Here is an 18,268-nt window from a genome sequence, read left to right as displayed (position 1 = left end):
ATAAAAGTAAACTTAGCTACCATGGTCTGTCCTGCCTTGTGACTGAAGTACTAAAATATTTAACACTAGTTAATAGATTTGTCTTTATGTTCAAAACAGGCAATTTTGTTTCACAAAATTTTAAATATGACAACTGTGGCTATAGCCAGTGGTAGTTTTAAGGCAATTACTTTTTTGACATTAGAACTACATTGTATTGGTTTCACTGCAATAGCGGCACATCCTTGATAACATATTGGCTTTTCAGGCTTCTTAAAGACTCACAAAAATTAAGTCTTGTTAGTGAGCCCAAAATCTTGGAGTGATCAGTATCTGCAGACTACACCAATCCAGAGTCTAACACCTGTTAGATCACAATTATATTAATCTTGCAACTTTTTCAATACTATCAGTAGGTATAGTTAATTTGGTTACTAAATTAACTAAGTGAATTACAGTTCCCAACTTTACGGTAATAACCAATTCTGCTTCATTTGTTCCAATGACATAAGTGATGCAGAAGTCTAGACAGTAGTCAAGACCATTATTGCATTTAACTTTGTCAACCAACAAAAGATCAATGGTCCTGTGATGCTTGTGACAGTGTATTATATATGCATGCGTAAGATTTAAGGTAAGCTCTTTGAATTTTAGAGGAAAAGGGTTTAAACAAGAACATTTGTTCCCCCCAGAAAAAGGGCTATTCAAGCCAGTAGGACAATTCATACCACATTAAGCTTCGAAACAATAGGATTGTCTTTATTATGCAACAGGTAATCAACAGAACTTGTCCCTTAAGCACCGACCTGAAGCAAATAGTGGACTTGTAGCCTACATATCCAGAATGCTGTGAAAATAGTACTTGCAGTTACAACCAACTCTCATTCAAAGTTTTGTAGTGGATTATAGCAGCAGTACTCTGAATCTGTCATTTTTTCTCCTACTGAAGAAAAACACGTGATCAAAGTCATAGCTTGATTTCCATTCTTAACTTTATAACATGGAACACCAGACAGAAGCAATCCGGCAAAAGACAAAGTTTCCTTAAAATAATATTAAAGCTTAGAATTTTGAATCTTACTTTACAGAACACAGATTATTTTGGTTTCTCCCTTTTAAAGCATTTCTCCCAGCCAAGGGAAATGTGGACAAGAGATTTTCCAAGTATTTCATCAGTCAGCTACTACAAGATTTGAAAATACAACATGTGCAACTTCTTAGCATCACCAGCATAAGGAACAGCAACGGCTTATGCAGCCAGTGGAATGAAACCAGTAACATCACGGATTTGCTTGAAGGAGAAACCACATTAGAACATTTAGAATGTTTACTAAAAAAGCGATATTCCTACAAAGACTACTTACAGTATATTCCAGTTAGTGTTTTTCCATCCTTTGTCTCCTATTCTAACACACTTAACACAGACATCAGAAGTAGGACTAACACGAACTGCTGCTACTAGGGTGCAGGCTCTTCTGTTGTGCAACTCCAGTTCTACGTGTTTAATTGACAGCTCACAACTGCTGCAGTCAGGAATAAAATTAGATGAAAAGCGGTAATGAATATCACCTTGTAGCACTTGGTAAGTGCTAGTTTGGAAGTTGATTAATTCTTAGTTTCTCTGATGCTGGCCGTCTCACAAAGTGCCTTCCAGTGTATTTTACAGCTTCTTGATAACATAAATGTACCCTGACTGCACTTCTATCTTATGTATTATAACCCATTAAATAGCAACATGAGATTTCCCATTTCCATGTAAGCTACTTTCACCGTTTTCAACCCCTCTCCCGTTTTTTATTTTTTCTTATGTTTTTCCTATGTTTTACTCACATGACAGTGCTCACACAACTTTATTTTTTACTTTATCTAGATGAAGTATCTCACTTTTTAAGCAAGAACACGGTACAAAGTGGCAAAAACCAAGCACTAAATTTGTGTACCTCAAGTCTTCCACAGTAGTCATTTCAATTTGACTCAACTTTGACAGTGTGCCCGTGCTCCACTCTTCATGTAAAGTTTTGACTATGAATTCGAGTCTTACACAACACTGGGCCTTTGAAATTACGTACACAGATAACTAATTTATGCAAGCTTATTCTTCTCCTGGAAATTTGACTGTAGTACAGTTCCTCTTGTAAGCCACAGCACTTTCTTCCAATTCTGTGTTATTGCTGCTGTTAGTTAATGCTTGCAGACATCTCATTACTCTCCTTCAATTTTACCAGATGACAAATAAGCAGAAGACTAAGTATCAAATATTCAACTTCGCTTTCTGCTGTCCAAGGAAAGCGTTATGAACTAGGTGGGAAATCAAGGAAGGGAAAGAAGTAATAAAGTACACAGATCTACAATGCCACTACTGTCCAAAGATGGAGGAAAAACTTAGAATTAGCCCGTTGTACAGCATTCAGTTGTCTGCACGAAAGTACTATTCTGCATTCTGGAAATAATTTAAAAGTAGCCTTTGTCAAGCTGTTTGCACGTCTGTCTAATTTTAGAAGCTTTCTTAAGGACATTCTTGTATTCAATACAAGAATACAAATTGAGTGCAAGTCTAGAGTCACTTCGGAATCTAAGTCAGCTATTGCAAATTCCGCGTACAATGTTTGACTGTTTTAAGATTATTGGTACGTTCTAATTAAACTACTTAATCGACCACTCAATAATACCAGTAAAGCATGTTTTTGCATCTTCTTTCCATATCTCTCCCTATTTTTCCAATAAAATGGTTTAATAAACATTGGTTACAATGTTCATTTGGAATTTGCAAAATAAAAGTCATAAATTAACAACAGATTCTCTGATAACAAGAGAATTAATTTTTAAATTACTTCTATACATGTATCAGTGTGTCGTATACTGCTCTGTATTCACTTCAGGACAAAGATTAATATTTAAGCAGTGAAATTACTTCTGTACTCGATGAATCAAGTGTGAAGTTTTTATTTTTACATAATGTTTTATTCAAAAATATCTGTTTTCATTTGATTATCACACTTGTTTTAATTCTCCCTTCCACTTCAACTCAACTGTCCTTGACCTTTCCAAAACAAACCTCTCTTCACCACCAACTTCGGCAGCACAGATGTCCATTTATAATCTCTGTAGAGCTTTTCAGCTTGTGCTCGCCTTAGATGCTTTAGCTCAATGTTGGTGCGCCTCATTAGGAAAGCAGACCTCAACAATTGGGAACTTCTGGCTTATCTCAAAGCAAAAAGAAAATCTGCTCCCCCCATTTCCTCTCACATACACTGGAAGAGCGACTCCTACGTTATTTCCACAAAGCAGCAGGTGAAAAACTTGACTGAACTTCCTTTCTGGCAACACACACTTGCCATAGGATAAGACTTATTAGTACATTACAAAACGCTGTTCCAACCAGTTAAAAAAAAAAAAAGCATTTAAAATCACTGTAGCTGTTTATACTTGCTTAAGATTATATGTGAGTATTTTAATTGTATGTCAAAAATATTTAAGTGATACTAATTAGTAAAGAATTACTTAAAACATTTCAGTTTGAAAGAGATAAAGGTCTAAAGTAAATTTATTTCAACTCTTATAAGTCTTCTTTTATTTAGCACAAAAGCAATTCAATATCTTGCAATATTTGCTACCATTCCCACAATAGCAATCTGCAAAGCCGCTCCACAGGCACTGGTTATGAAAATCCACTTTCTTTTTAAAAAGTTTATATCAACTATACTTCTCTTACCTTGAAATACATCAAAAGCCCATTTCAGCAGGTGTTAACAGTTACTGTCCACAACTTGTTTTACTCCCCAGACATGCCTACCCCACGGATGTCCTTAACTGACATTCCTTCAAGTTCTCCCTATTTATTTCATAACTGTGAAGAGACAAGCCAGCCTCAAAGAGGCTGAGATTTCTGTCTGGCCTCAAGGTTAACCTGCTGGAGGAGTCACTATTGAGCAACAGCAAACACACTTACCTGCTGAGCTTTGCCCAACCTGGTTAGCGCACAGAACCCACAGTTTTCTGCACACTGATGTTCCAAGTATTCAAGAAAAGCTAAAAGACTTATAATTTTATTTGTTGTTCTTTAGAGATATACAAGTTACTGAAGCTGGGGTATTAAGTGTAGAAGACAGAAAAAATAGCAGCAAGATGATAGATATTACCGTAGCGCTCAGCATACTTTCAAAAAAAGTGACAAGTAGCATTTTTTTTCCGGTTGCAGTTTCAGACTGTGGCAAGCTCATTAATGGTACACTGAATTGTTTTCTGTTCCCAAAGTGCTAAACAGCATACAGCAGTTTATTAATATAAAATATGCAAGCATTGGAACTTAAAGATCACAAGTGACAAACTTCTGTTAAACACTGGCAATATCTCATTGTAACCAAAAATATATTTTTAAAATAAGATTTTACCAATTAGCTGGTTGAGGCACTTATAATATTTATAGAACTGCTCAATTAATGTTATATATTCTGTTTTTTCACAGGTGTTTTTTGTAATGTTACTCGGAAGTCATCAGTTTGATTTTAATATTTTCAGTACAGCATTAGAAGTACCCATATCCTGCCTTACCCAACATTTAAAAGAATAAAAAAAATGATCTGGCATACGCTTTCAAACTTTATCCTAAAAAGCACCAAAATCTGCTCTGTCAGAGAAAGACTGCAAAATGGGGGAGGGGAAAGAAATGAGGAAAAAAAGTCTTCTAAAACACATATATGTTATTGAGTAATGCTAAAATGCTAGCAGTATACTACTAAAGTAACTAGAAGTGTTTGTTACTATTTGTATAACATGTTCTCTAACAACTTTTCCTTTAGTATTACTGGATACTCTGTAACAGATTGAAAATAGTATTTGACAAAACCAGTATTTTCTCCCAAAACCTCTATTAAGAAGTGAAATATTTTAATAACACCCTATTGACACAGTCAGAAATCAAAGAGATGTGATTTATTTTAAACGGGAAATTATTCTGACTTGATATTGAACTAAAACAGGCCACTCTAACTGAACTATAACATGAGAGTAGCAAAAGCATAATAGAACTGTCACTTATTCTTCAAACTTAATTTGAAAAACATTGGGAAAAATGGGCAATGCTTGTGACAGTAGTATGTAGCCTTAGCTTTCTGACACGGGCTCATTTACTTCTAATTATAATTTTCAGTATTTGGGTTTTGAAGTCCTGCTGTCATTATGTGGCAAACACTGCCACATTTCCCAGATGGGAAGTACTCAACTCTGCATCTCCCAGTACAGACTTCATTTAAAAACAAAAATGGCACAAAGTTACATGAAAAGAAAAAGGCCCTTGCCTCAGTGATACTAAGAAACAAACAAAAAATATATATCTATGGGGATTCCTGTGCAGTTCATTGTAACACATTATCCACAAAGTTCAGTGGCATGAAAAAAATGGTTGGAACCATCTCTTGATGGCTTAATATTGATTACACTTCCCCTGATTTTCCATTATACACATGAAAAACTTGAAACTCAAGCTGTTAGGACCAGGTATGTTCCTCCCATTGATAAATTCCTGGGAAACAATTGTGGGAGAAGAAAAATCGAATTTTGGGGAAAAAATATGTTAAAAAGAAAAAAAGCAGCTTAGCAAAACTCCCTCTAAAATGCTTCCTTCCCCTCCCAATAGAGGAAGAGTATGCTCTCCAACAAGCTTTAGATACTTCTGCACCATAATTTCTACTAAAGCTTAGTCTTTCACTGCAGTCTCCCCTTTTACAAGTTTTCCTACAATGATACTTCTGAAGAACAACTTGAGAAAGAAAAAAGTGCATAGCACCAGTTGTTTGGTTGGAGGTATACTTCTCACTCCAACTTAAAACAGAAAATAGGAGTAAGGTGTTGGATGGAATAATTGGCATGGAGACTTCACAAAGACATATCCTCTTTTTGTGGGTGTAACTGTAAAAAAAGGACAGCATAAGAAGACTTGAGGAAGTGAAGCAAAGAGAAGAACTTTTTTTTTTTGATAGAGGGGAACTGGAAGCTCCTTTGACAAAAACAGACCTAAAATAATCTCTATTGAAAACTTCAGATCTTGGGAGGCTTTCACTATTCATTAATTTTCTAGGCCCATGACCCTTCAGAGTAGATTTGGGACTTAGTAGGGAAATAATTACATGTAATTGCACATATATTTATTCAGTTGACCATTTAAAAATTTCCATGAAGTACTATAACCCAAGTTTAAGTAGTTCTTTGGCACTAGCAATTTTCTAGATTATTTAAGCACAAGAAAAATTAGTGTTTCTCTTCAGCCTTTTAAACAGCAAACATATGCCAGCGAGCCCTATAACGTTAAACCCAAATGCAAATATGAATTATGTTGATAAATTCTATGATTTTTACAGTATGTTTTAAAAACTACATTTTACAACACATCTTGAATTGGCTATAAAGCTGCTCTTCTTTGAGTCCTCTGGAGTTGGTAAACAAATGTAAATAGAAAGTACACTTCATGTGCTTTTTCTTGCCATCGATTTTTATGCAATTAATTTTTATATACATGCTTCCGCAGTAAAACCATGCCTATATATGAGAACTGTACGTAACTTAACAGTAGAATCATTAAGATTTAAGTTAATATTGATGCATTTTTATCTAAAGTATAGACAAGTTGCTGAATCTCTGCCACGCTTAAGCAGCACAATAATATTGGGGTTTAAGGTTTATTTTACTACACCAATATTTACGTGCTGCTAGGGCGGAACAAGTATGACAACTCTTCTATTCATCCACATGTCAGGAACACAAATTCATTAACAGAAAAATTTATGTTAGCATCTTCAACTGTTTCTCTTCCTTAAATTTCTAAAGCAGCAAATAATGATTCGCATCTTTATTAGAGCATGCAAACCATGATGTGCTGCTAGAGTACTTTAAGGCCTCCAATATAAGACTCAAAACCTAAACAGTATTTTGGTAACTGTAACTGGAAATATAGTTTTGCTTAAATTTGTTTTTATTCATACACCAACCTGTAAAATCAAGAATCTGTTATGGTCCAGATCAATTCCATGACTTCGAAGAAGAATACCAACATCTTTGAATGTTGACTTCTTTCCATTAATGTGATAGACAGAAGAATTATCTCTATAGGCAGTTCTAGATACACAAAAATTGCTTTTAGGAATGACTTCATAATCATCTCCTTCCTGTTTTGAGGAAAAACAATGCCAGAAGAACAATTAGTATGTCACAGGTTTACCTCATATTTCACAATTAAGCACAGAAATTTTATCATGTTAAGGCTTAGGCTAACTGCACTCTGGAGTCCAATAGAAGTGGGAACTGTCTTAAAGAATATATACCTCAAAAAAACATCTTGAGAATTGGACAAAAATACCCCAAATTGTTTAAACAGCATGGCCCTCATATTATGCATTTCCCATCTCCAACAGAAACTATAGCTTTGAAAATATGTAATTTATTCTCTTTGCCACTACTTCACATCACAAAAGAAACAGCCTACTTCAATACTAAACTGCCTTTGATATTTTACCCTTTTAATTTTACTTTAGGAAGTCTTGAATGACTTGCCACCGTCTACATTTAAGCTCTTTTATAGTGCTAGGAAAAGAAGTTACTCTTAGCTGAGGAGTTCTAAAGAGAAACTGTAGAAGACAAAAAAGCAAAACATTAGAGATGTGATAAATATGATATCATCAGCTTCAAAAGAACTTACCTAAAAAGCAGCAACTACAGTAAAGCTGGTACTATACTTTAAAAAAGTTAAAATTGTTGCATGCTTCTTGTAAAGACTAAAATTGCCCTAACACTTTCCCACATCAACCCCCAGGAGCATAATGAAATTTGTATATAATGTTTTCAGAAGTTTTTAACATCATAAATTTAGCTTCTAGATGTTAACGAAGTCAAGTCAAAAATAAGAATAAATAATTATTGAATCTGGCTCTTACAGACAGAAGCAAAAGATGTGTGAATGTAGATCAAGTCAAAGAAAAATTCTGTTTTAAAACAGTTCCTTTAAAGACCATATATATTTTCATCTTATTGCCACAAGTTTTGAAACTTCAGTGTACATTTCCCACTATATTGACTAACCTCATACTCAAGATGATACTTCAGCCAGACTAAGTGTCCACAAAAATTAAATTAAAATCAAGTAAAATAAATTGTCTGTTGCAATTACAGTGCAAACAATTGTCAACAAAATTGTACAGAAGTTTTTAACCAATTTGTGCAGTGGCAAGCAAAATAAATATTTTTTAAATTGTCAACACTTTCTATTTCATTCAAACAAAATGTCAGGTTCAGAAGTGTTTAGTCACAGAGTGTGAAGTGTAGAATTTTTCACGAAAAATCTACTTTAAAATTGCAGGCACGTTTACAGTACATGAAGTGTAAATAAGAGTTTCAGATTAATTTTACATTTTCTAAATTTTCTAAAATAGTTTCAATTGGTTTGAAAAGTTTTGCTTAAAAGGGTTTTATCTCTTAATCTATATGCTTGTAATACAAGCTTAAGAATATGCAACATATCCAAATGTAGATTTAAAAATTTTTAGAGGTGTTATTAATTTCAGAAAAAGGCTTTATTTACTTGAGGTAAAAGAAAAGACAACTCTAAAACGATTCCTTAAAATGACTGTTATATATTTTTAAGTAGCTTTGAAATGAACATGTTCCAGATATTAGTGTTGCAGAAAAAAAAAAGAGAGGAGCTCTTATTAATATTTTAAGTACTGCACTACTCGATAGAGGATATTTTAAGCTAATTCTAAACTTTGAATTGATGTTTTACATCCCAGTGGTAAACTAATTATGCTATGAAGTTTTCCCCAGCTCAGACTAATTAATTATTGAAGCCATCAAATCCTGAAAGAAAATAAGTCTCCCCTGTTCTGAACAGAAGAATACATACCTTGTCAATGATCTTTTGGAAGTGGATTTCCACAGAACAACTCTGGATGTCCGTATGTTCATCAGAATTATGGATCAGCACAGAGAGTTTTTTGGATCTGATTTTTTGTGCTCGATACCCAAACACAAAAAGCATTGAATCAATGATATTGGATTTTCCACTGCCATTTGGCCCAATAATACATGAAAAACGCTACATAGTAGAAGGAAAAAAAAAAAGTGACAGTCAAAGGGAAATAGATCCTGGCTAGTGTAACATCATCTACTTCATTTGTGAATAGTTTAAAACACAATTATTTCTACTGAAGAAAACTGCAGATTATTTGATAGCTTAATCTTCACTGCCAAAGGTAGAGCAGTACAACTTATTTAAGAAAAAAACACCTCAACTCAGCTCAGCTTTCTAAATTTTAACTTGTTAACTCAAAACGATACTGCACTTAGCAAGCATGTTCGCAAGGAAAGTTTCATGATTAGCCACGTAAGTCTCTTGTGGGCACTAAAAAATATTCTCATTCTTCAAACTTACCCCTAAAAATTCCCCAGTAAACGAAATAAAGAGAAAAGTGTGCTTTTTTAAGGTTTACTGACAAATTAAAATTGTACAGTATCAGAAAGTTGCACTTAACTGTTTTCTCTTCTGCCCAACAGCTCAAATACAGAATATCACCCTAGAAGCAATCCTAAAACCTAAATATTCTTCAGTTTTTCTGAGGTAAGGTTATGTGAAAATACAGGAAGGAATACCAGCACAGTGAAGTCTTACCTTCATTTAGAAAATGATTAAGGTAAAAGAAAGATACCTTATGAAAAGGTCCCAAAATTTGCTCCCCTGCATAGGATTTGAAGTTCTGGTTTACAATATGAGTTATCATGAGACGAGGAGCACCAGGTTCATTGGTCATTGCTGGAGGTGGGGGAGGAGGGATGCTACCCAAAATCTCTTCTAAACTTTGATTGTCAGGCACCTCATTTGAGACTGCTAAAAACCATCCAAAATAAGCAGAAAGAAAATTAAGACTATAAGCTCTCCATGACTAGACACCTTGTAAAGTGTTCAATTCGATAAGCAAACATCGTTTCTATATTAACCAGACCTATACATTTGCGTGCAACTGTTAAAATCAGCTAAGTGGCATTAAAATCCTCCTTCCAATGAACTAAATCTTTAAAAAGAGATACTTAAGATGTCCCATCGATTCACTAGTGGGTTTGTTCTTTCATTATGTAATTCTTATTCTAACACACTTTAATAGGCACTCTGCAATTACAGTTGCTACAACCGTCACAATAAGCCTACAAATCTGAAACAGGCAAAGACTTTCTAATTAATAAGTGCAAAGCCACATTTCAAGTGTGCTCGCAAGTCACTCTGCAAGATTTGGGGATCGCTGCACAATGCTCTGAAAGCTGTAATGACAGCACAACTACTCTGCAAAGACAGGAAGTTTGTTACGAAAACAAACTGGCCCCCTGGATATCTGCTAGTTGTAAGCAAAGCAGCTTTTCAACAGTTACTAGCAACTCTTTCTTCAAATAGACAGCCGTTTTTGCCACCAATTTCAACATATCAATCCATTTGTCAAACACCTTTGCTTTAATAATTGCCTATCTGGCTACCGAAACAGTCACACGCTGCTGTTTTTCCAGACATTTTCAACAAAAACCTCAAGGAACACAAGAAAACACACTGGTTCATGAAAAAGAAAGTCAAATCATTTTAAGAGTTAAGTAAATAAACTTGACATTTATTCCATTCCAAGAAAACCCATACCATTGGCTGCATATAAATTTGAAAAATCCTGCTGTTGTATCATAATCTTAAGCACAATGTTATAGAACAGGAATACGAAATAGGCTCTATTAGGAGAAAATCTATAAAATTGCTTTTGCACTTGTACTGTGTCACTGGTCCAAACACTTTAACTCTTTTCAAACCCTCTTCACCACTTTAAAAGCAGTTTAAACTTGCCAGGAGTCAAGGCTTTCAATATTCCTTTCTAGACGAGAAAAGGGTGAATCCCCATCTGGCACAATCAGTAAATTCAACTGAGCATTGTTGCTAAATATGCACTATCGGCTAGTTTACATGCCATCGGAACCACAAAATTCAGACCTACCTTGTGGTTGTACTTCACCAAGCTGTCCGTTTCCTTGTTTTTCCACTTCCATGTCACTGGTGGAATCCTCTAAAGGCTCCCTGCCCTTCTGATGGGCTGCTGTGGATGTTTTGGTGCTCTTGCTTGCCATGGTTATCTGTTGGCTGTTCCCCTTCAATTCCAAGCAATCAAACTACTGAAGGGATCTACCTCCTTTTCTGACATAAACAAGAAAACCCCGTGATCTATGATTTGAACTACAATCCCCTAAGGAATATACCTATGTGCTAATCCACATGTTTGACTATCGTGGAAACTAAAGACTAGATGTATTTTGAAGGCAAAAATCCAAATTCGAAACGAAAACAAAAGCTGAGCCTCGCAAACACATCACCCGTCACCCCAAAAAACAACAGACCCACCCTAATCTGCAGAAACAGCACGAATCTACCTACTGAAAACTCACACGGCCATGTTCAGTGGAGTTAGCATGCTCAGAGAAAGTAACTGTGATGCTGGGGGCCAAAGAGTTAAAGACGCATTCGCAAAACAAACTGAAAAGCCATATGTCTCCCCTCTCCTGGAAGCGCCCTTTACATACACCTTTCAGACCTGACACCCGTTTTACTTTCAACACTCCATGCTGGCTACATGCGTGTACACAAACAAAAAGAGCTGTGTAATTATAGCAAAGGCTTGGCTCTTAAGCAGTTTAAATCAATACGCTCGTTTCACGAGATATAACAGCCTCTATACTGCTAGCATTCAACGTTTAACAGAGAAAGCAAGACGAAATACCTTCATCTAGTTCTGATGTTAAAGTTATCTGATCAAGAAGGAAGCGGTACAGGAGTCCATCAGCTGGCACTTAAGCCCAGCTCCCAAAAAAAAAAGTAGAAACAGAAAACAACCGATGCGAAGAAAAGACGGCCGCGGGAGCGAAACTCTCCCCAAAGAGTTTAAATTGCAGCAAGTGGCGGAGTTAGTTTGCAGAAAAACAGACATGAGAAAGTTTACTTCTCACAAGATAAAAAACTGACGTGGTTAGAAAGTCATCTTACAATTGGTGCCAATCATTTGACGTTTTCAGACCTACCCCCAGCCCACACTCTCATGAGAGCCCTTCATTTGGGACAATGGGGGAGGGGGGGAAACGAGCGAGAGATCTCATTTTAAGGCAATTTGAGTCAGTGCCCCGGTTCAGAAGTGTTCCGCAATGGCTGTCTCAGACAATTACAGCTCTCGGAGCTTCAGATTTATTTAATTTTTTCCCCTAAAACCGTTCAGCTCCAAGGGAAGGGCGCAACACGGACCCATCCACCTCAGCGGCCCCCTCCCAGCCGGACCCTCACCTCAGCCTTCAAACGGCGGCAAGCGGCGGCCGCCGGCTCCCTCAGCAGCTCCCCAGCCCCCCCCCCCCTCCAAAGCCAGCCCCGAGGTGCGGGCTCAAAGCATCTCTCGGCCACCTCCTGCCCCGGGCAGAGCGAGAAGGAGCCGGGCACAGCGGCTCCCTGACGGCTCCGGGGCCGAGAGCCGGTGTCAGCGAGGGGCTGGGAGCCTCCCGAGCCGCCCCTCGCCCTGAGGGACGCGGCTGCAGCCCCGCCGCCGTCTTTCCAAGCGGCTCAGCCCTCGGGCTCGGGACTCGGAGGAGCTGCGGGGGGGGTCCCCGCTTTTTAAGGGGATCCAAACGGGGCTTCAGCACCCCGAGGCTCAGCTCCCCGCTCCCCCCGCCGGTCCCTAAGGGCGCAGGGGCAGCCCCCTGCCGCCTCTCCCCCCAAAACCCCTCACACGACGGCACCGGGCGCCGAGCCCCTCACAGCCGGGGGGGCTCCGCCGCACCCCCCTCAGCGCTCTGAGGGGCAGCGCCCGCCACCCCCGCTCCCGGCCGCTCTCCTCACCGCCTCAGCGACCCCCGCCGCCTCCTCCTCTTCCTCGGGGGAGCTCCCCTCGGCCCCCTGCCCCGGGGAGCGGCCGCCGGTTCCCCGGCCGGGGCGGCTCGGAGCGGCAGCGGTGCTGGGGACCAGGCTGGCCGCGGCGGCTCGGCGGCTGCCACACTCGAAAATGGCGCCCAAACGGCGAACTCGAACCGAAATTCGTTAGAAAGGCGCGGGGCACGCTGGGAGGGGCGGGGGCCGGCCCGCCGCGCGTTTGAAAGGAGGGAAAAAAAAAAAAAAAAAAAAAAAAAAAAGCAAAAAAAAAAAAAAGGCAAAAAAAAAGTCCCGCCGGGCGCCATCTTGGCGCCTCACCGCGCTCCGGGCCGTTTGGGGGTGGATTTTTTTAATTTTATTTTATTTTTTAATATATTTTTTATTTTTTTTTAACGGGGGTGGCTGAGGCGCTGTTTGAGGCGCCTCAGCCGCTCCCCGCGCGGGGGGGGATGAGGGGGGGGTGTGGGGGTCGTTTGGGTTTGGGAAGTAGGTCAGGGGGCGGCGCCTGGGCGTGCGGACGGGGCTTTTAAGACTGAAATATAATGATAACGGTAATAAAAATAAAAGTGAGGATCGTAAAAATGTGGTGCGGTTTTCGGGCGGCGCTAACTAACGGGCGGCGCGGGGCCGCGTCACCTGGGCTGTCACCGCCCGCCCGGGACCGTGAGGTGGCCGGGGGGGTTTGGGGGGGGGGGGAGGAGGAGGAGGGAGGAAGAAGAAGGAAAGAGGAGGAGGAGGAGGAGGAAAAAGGAGGAGGAGGAGGAGGAGGAGGAAGGCGAAGTCTCGCGGGAAGTCGCTATAGAGACGGGGGGGCCGCGGAGACGCCGCCTGTGCCGGGAGGAAGGCGGGAGCCGCCGGGGGCCGCCTCAGGCCGGCCGCTGAGGGAGCGGCGGCGGTGGCTGGCTCCGCTCCGCTCTGCTCCCCGCAGGTAAAGGCAGGGGGCGGCGGGTGAGGGGGCTGCGAGCCGGGATCTGCGAGCCGGGACCCGCGGGGGTGCGGGGAGAGCCGCGGGCAGGCTGGGGACCGGCTCCGCGGGGGTGCGTGGCGGGGGGGAGCGGCCGCCCGGGGAGCTGGGCAGCGGCCTCGGTGCTGTCCCTGAGGGAAAAGGGGGAGCCGCGTCCCTCTGCCTCCTCCTGTCCGCCTTTCTCAAGCTCTTGGGCCCTCTCCTTCCCCTCCTGGGCCGTCTCTGAGCCCTCACTTCTCGTCCAGCAGCTGCGGAGGGAGAGCAGCTGAAAGGAGGGGAGCGCAGGGTGGGAATTGCGGTGAGGAGGCAGGGGGCTGAGGTGTTTTTTTTAAAGGGCAGTAGTTTGAGGCCGGGAGAAACAGAGCCGAGCTCATGTAGAGCAGCTTGCTGCCTGCCCTTGGTGCCCAGCCGCCTCCTTCTTGCCGTATCGTTTTGAAAAGCTTCAGGGAAATGCTTTCAGCTGATGTGCTAGCAGTTAGGCTGCTGAGATCTGTCAAGAATAAATGCACGAAGGGTGCAGGGTGAGAGGAGTCGCCGCTGTCTGAGCTGTCCTGTGCCCCGAACATCTCACCTGGCCCTGACAGGTGCAGCCGCGGGGCTGATATCGAGCAGGTATCTCGAGCAAGTTCATGCCATTTAGTTGCACATAATGAGTGTTTTGAAGTGGCCTTTTCAAAAATTACAATATTTACTTAATTCCTTGAAAGTAAATTAACAGAATTAATGTGATTTTTTAAAAAAATTACATGACAATTTGTTTGTGGTGTCCCTGCAGTGGAAGCTGGCCATACCAGCGTGTCTCCTGAAACTCTTAAGTGAGGAATAAGAAGTTAAAAACTATCAAGAAGCAGCTGAAAGGGTGGGTTTAAGTGTGGAAAACATTGCAACAGAGGCCAAACAGGTATATGGCCCTGCTGAGCAAAGGTGTTGCCGCTATATAGAAGTCAGGGACTTGATTAAAAGTTGGAAGTTGAGCACAAACTTAGGCCCCTTCTAAACACCAGCGTGGTGAGGTTTGCCACGCAGCTTTTGGTTAAGGTATGAGAATGAGATTAGACATCCAAATATGAGAGAGAGAATTATTTAAAAATTACATTGGTTAACACACGCAATAGTTAAGTAGGGTGGAAAATTAATTTATTTTATCCTTTGGGCATCCTTTTAATGTTTCTTAAGTTCTGCATAGTACCTGTTTGACACATCATAATTTTTATGATGGAAAAAAATCCAGAAGTTCAGAAGGTCACACTGTGTATCATTGTGCTCTCCTGGGAGCATACTGTTTGTCCTAAACAGTATGGTGGATGACAGAGTGAGATATTGTATAATTTGGTCACAGCAGGATTACTTTCATATCATAGTTTTTCTCACAGTGCTGTCACTAAGCATGAAGCTTCTTAAAAATTTGTGATTCCAGGTTTTCCCTTGCTACTGTCACAGCTATATGTCTGCACAACGCGATGTCAGTATTTCAGCTTACAACATTCCAGCAAAATGCTCCTGCCATGAGCTGTTCTTTAAATTGCCCACTGTGTTTATACTCAGCAGTCGTGTTAAGTATGCAGTTGGGTACTGGACAAACAAAATTCCCTTCAAACTCAGGTTCATTTGGTGCTTATTTTGGCACAGTGCTAATGCAATACGGGTCATTCAAAACTTTGCCTTGCTGTTGGTATCTTCCTTCTTAGTTTTGGCTACTTACATATGTTTGCTTTGTTTTATTACAGTTATACCTCCATACCTTTTTTAATGATACATCTGAGCAACTGCAATGAGACTGAAGACTTCACTTTTAAAGGAACCAAAGCATATCCTTTGTCTCAGAATAAACCACAGAAAAGCATGTTATTGTTATTTAGTTTCTTTCCTAGAAATGATTTTATTTACCTCAAACCTTGTAGTAAAATATTTGTAAATTGCAGGTGGCTTTTTTTAACTTTACCATCTAGTGCAGTCTTTAAGGGCAATGTTTTAAGAGATGTGGAGCTGTCAACGTTTTGCTACTAAGTTTTAAGTTTTTCATTCCTTTCCTGTTTGTAGTGATGTTAAATCTTTCCAAGACAGTAAATAGGAGTAGTGATATTGTATACTTTCTTGCAAGAGGATGCACACATAGCAGATATAAACAAAAGTGTGATTTTCCATTTCTTAACGAATATGTCAATAGTTTATATACGTTGTGGTGTTAATAAACCAACACCACGTGTGTTGATGTGAACAGTAATAGGGCGATTTGCACTTGCATTGTTCACTAAGATGCTTTACAAGTGTAACCCAACAGTTCTACAAAGTTTCAATAAATAAATCTATATCACAGTAATTATTTTTACATGATATGGCTTGTCTGCTTTGTTTCCTGGTGAATTTCTACCATCTCTTTCCTTGACACAAAAGAGCAAAGAAAAAATAAAGAATCATATTTCCTGTATACAAAACAATTTATGCAATCTTATGAAAATAATGTTACTGTACTGAGATATTTTATGTCCATTTTTGATGATTAAAATTTTCAGATTTCCTTAATTTAATTAAACATAAGGAATTAGTTAGCTGTGTGGGATGGACTACAGCTGATGAGCTCTATTCCTGCAGTGATGACCACCAAATTATGAAATGGAACCTTTTAACTAGTGAGACTACTCGAGTAGTGAAACTCCCAGATGACACTTATCCCATAGATCTTCACTGGCTTCCCAGAAGTGTAGGTGGGAAGAAGCAGTCCCTTGCTGAGAGCTTTGTTCTTACAAGTTCTGATGGTAAGTCAATTAAAAATGCATACAATGTTATACCACTTTGTGCTTACATCACAAATACTTAAAGAATTATTTGCATTTAAATAGTCTGCAATAAAACAACTTCAAATACCTATATAGGAGTTGCACTGATAGATGTTTCCCAGTTGCACAAAATACATAGTTGCACAAAACAAATGTTTCAAAATTAATACATTGTATTAGCATAGTTTTCACTGATACATCATTATTAGACATACTTCTGTCAGCAGATACATAATTTTATATGTAAAGTCAAATTCTGTCATATTTCACAGCTCATTTCCCGTTTGTCTATTTCATTATCCAGTAGCTTTAAATATGTCTGGACTACCTACCAACGTAGATACCAGATGATTGCTTATAGCTATTAAAACAGAAGATACTGAAATTGCTTAATTGTTATGTTTAATATCAACGTAGGCTGTATCTTGGACATACTACAAGAACATGTCTTGTGTCTGCTTTCTCTGGAGTCTTGAATATCCCTCTGAAGCATCTAGTTCTGGCTGTCAGCAGATCTGCAAGACTAGTCTGTGTGTTTGCTGTGGTGGCAGACGTATATACACATATATCTGCTGTGTGCTGCTCTGTCTCCAGTGTAGTCGTGCACTGGACTGGACTTTATGACAGTAGTGATGGTAGTGACAGTATTCCAGTGCGCAGATTCTGTTTTGTGGAAGGGAAGCAGGAGCCAGGGGGTTTGATGATTGCTTGTTTTCTTTCTTCCTCCCCAAAGAGACATTAATTTTTGTCAAGCTTAAGCACAGTCAGATTTTTTTTTCCTGTATGGTAGCAAATTTTTCATATAGCCATTTCAGTGAAGAAATCTCAGGTAATTAGTTTCATTATAGTTTTACATTTATTGTGAAGCAGCCCTTACAAGTCAGGTCAGACTTGTCTCCTTTCTTCCTGGTGTTGCAGTTGGGATTATGATCCATGCCATCAACAGTTTTCTGTGTATGTTTTCCCTGTCTTTTCTTCTCTTATCCCTTTTCTTCATTAAGTAAAACACCTGGACTTTTTTTCTCCATTTTTTAAAAGAAAATACGAAAAATAACAGTAAAGAGAAATTTTCATCCATCCCCTTTTTATTTTTGCTATTAAGAACTTACAGTGTGGATACCCTGTTTCTTCCTGAACCTGTCAATTTTAAAACCAAGACTGCAAGGTGTTTGATCCTTTATGAAATTTGCTTTTATTTTATCTTACATTGACGTTGTTACTTACCATGAGCCTGCTGATGGGATGTTGGTTTGGGAAGGGTTTCTAACACTTCCATGTGGCACATCCAAGAACGTGGCAAATGGGAGACCTGGAAAAGCTCTACGACTCGCTTGCAGAAGTTGGGCAGTCCTTATGTGGATCCTAACATCTCATACCTTTGTTTTATTCCACTGAAAACGCAGTGAAAGGTTTCAGAATAAATCAATTAAACTGTTCTGCTGATAGCGGTAATTATGTGCGCCAAGAAGCAGATCACACGAATCTACTAAACTGAGTTTATATTCTTCTGTCAGCGGTCAGAGGTCTTGGTGGTAAAGCTGTGTTTCGACACAAACGGCAGCGATGGGAGTTTCTCAGCAGTGAGCTCAAAGCACTTCACTGCTCTAAATCCCCGCCAGCTCTTTCATGCAG

At 39.6% G+C, this 18,268-nt stretch overlaps 2 protein-coding genes across 3 annotated transcripts in view; one reads left to right on the top strand and one right to left on the bottom strand.

The window, feature by feature from the left end:
- Positions 1-13,065, bottom strand: part of SMC4 (structural maintenance of chromosomes 4) — a 33,624-nt gene extending 20,559 nt beyond the window's left edge. The window contains exons 1-5 of one of the 2 annotated variants that reach the window (XM_027464720.3): positions 12,866-13,065; positions 10,989-11,185; positions 9,672-9,850; positions 8,870-9,061; positions 6,963-7,139 (exon numbers count right to left, since the gene is read on the bottom strand). In XM_027464720.3, coding sequence (XP_027320521.2) covers positions 6,963-7,139; positions 8,870-9,061; positions 9,672-9,850; positions 10,989-11,118 — 678 coding nt within the window. In that variant the 5' untranslated portion in view covers positions 11,119-11,185; positions 12,866-13,065. Of the gene's footprint in view, positions 1-6,962; positions 7,140-8,869; positions 9,062-9,671; positions 9,851-10,988; positions 11,186-11,765; positions 12,330-12,865 lie in introns of those variants that run through there. The other variant, XM_072042254.1, reaches the window with a different exon arrangement.
- Positions 13,066-13,647: 582 nt separating this feature from the next.
- The window catches only part of IFT80 (intraflagellar transport 80), a 46,740-nt gene continuing 42,119 nt past the window's right edge, over positions 13,648-18,268 (top strand). Inside the window, exons 1-3 of the mRNA XM_072042255.1 lie at positions 13,648-13,823; positions 15,587-15,670; positions 16,397-16,615. Of these exons, the coding sequence (XP_071898356.1) occupies positions 15,631-15,670; positions 16,397-16,615 (259 nt within the window). The 5' untranslated portion in view covers positions 13,648-13,823; positions 15,587-15,630. The remainder of the gene's footprint in view (positions 13,824-15,586; positions 15,671-16,396; positions 16,616-18,268) is intronic.

Source organism: Anas platyrhynchos, chromosome 9, assembly GCF_047663525.1.
Source record: "Anas platyrhynchos isolate ZD024472 breed Pekin duck chromosome 9, IASCAAS_PekinDuck_T2T, whole genome shotgun sequence".
Taxonomy (NCBI): Eukaryota; Metazoa; Chordata; class Aves; order Anseriformes; family Anatidae; genus Anas; species Anas platyrhynchos.
The sequence above is the reverse complement of the archived record's forward strand: the minus strand, read 5'-3'. Positions and strand labels throughout refer to the sequence as shown.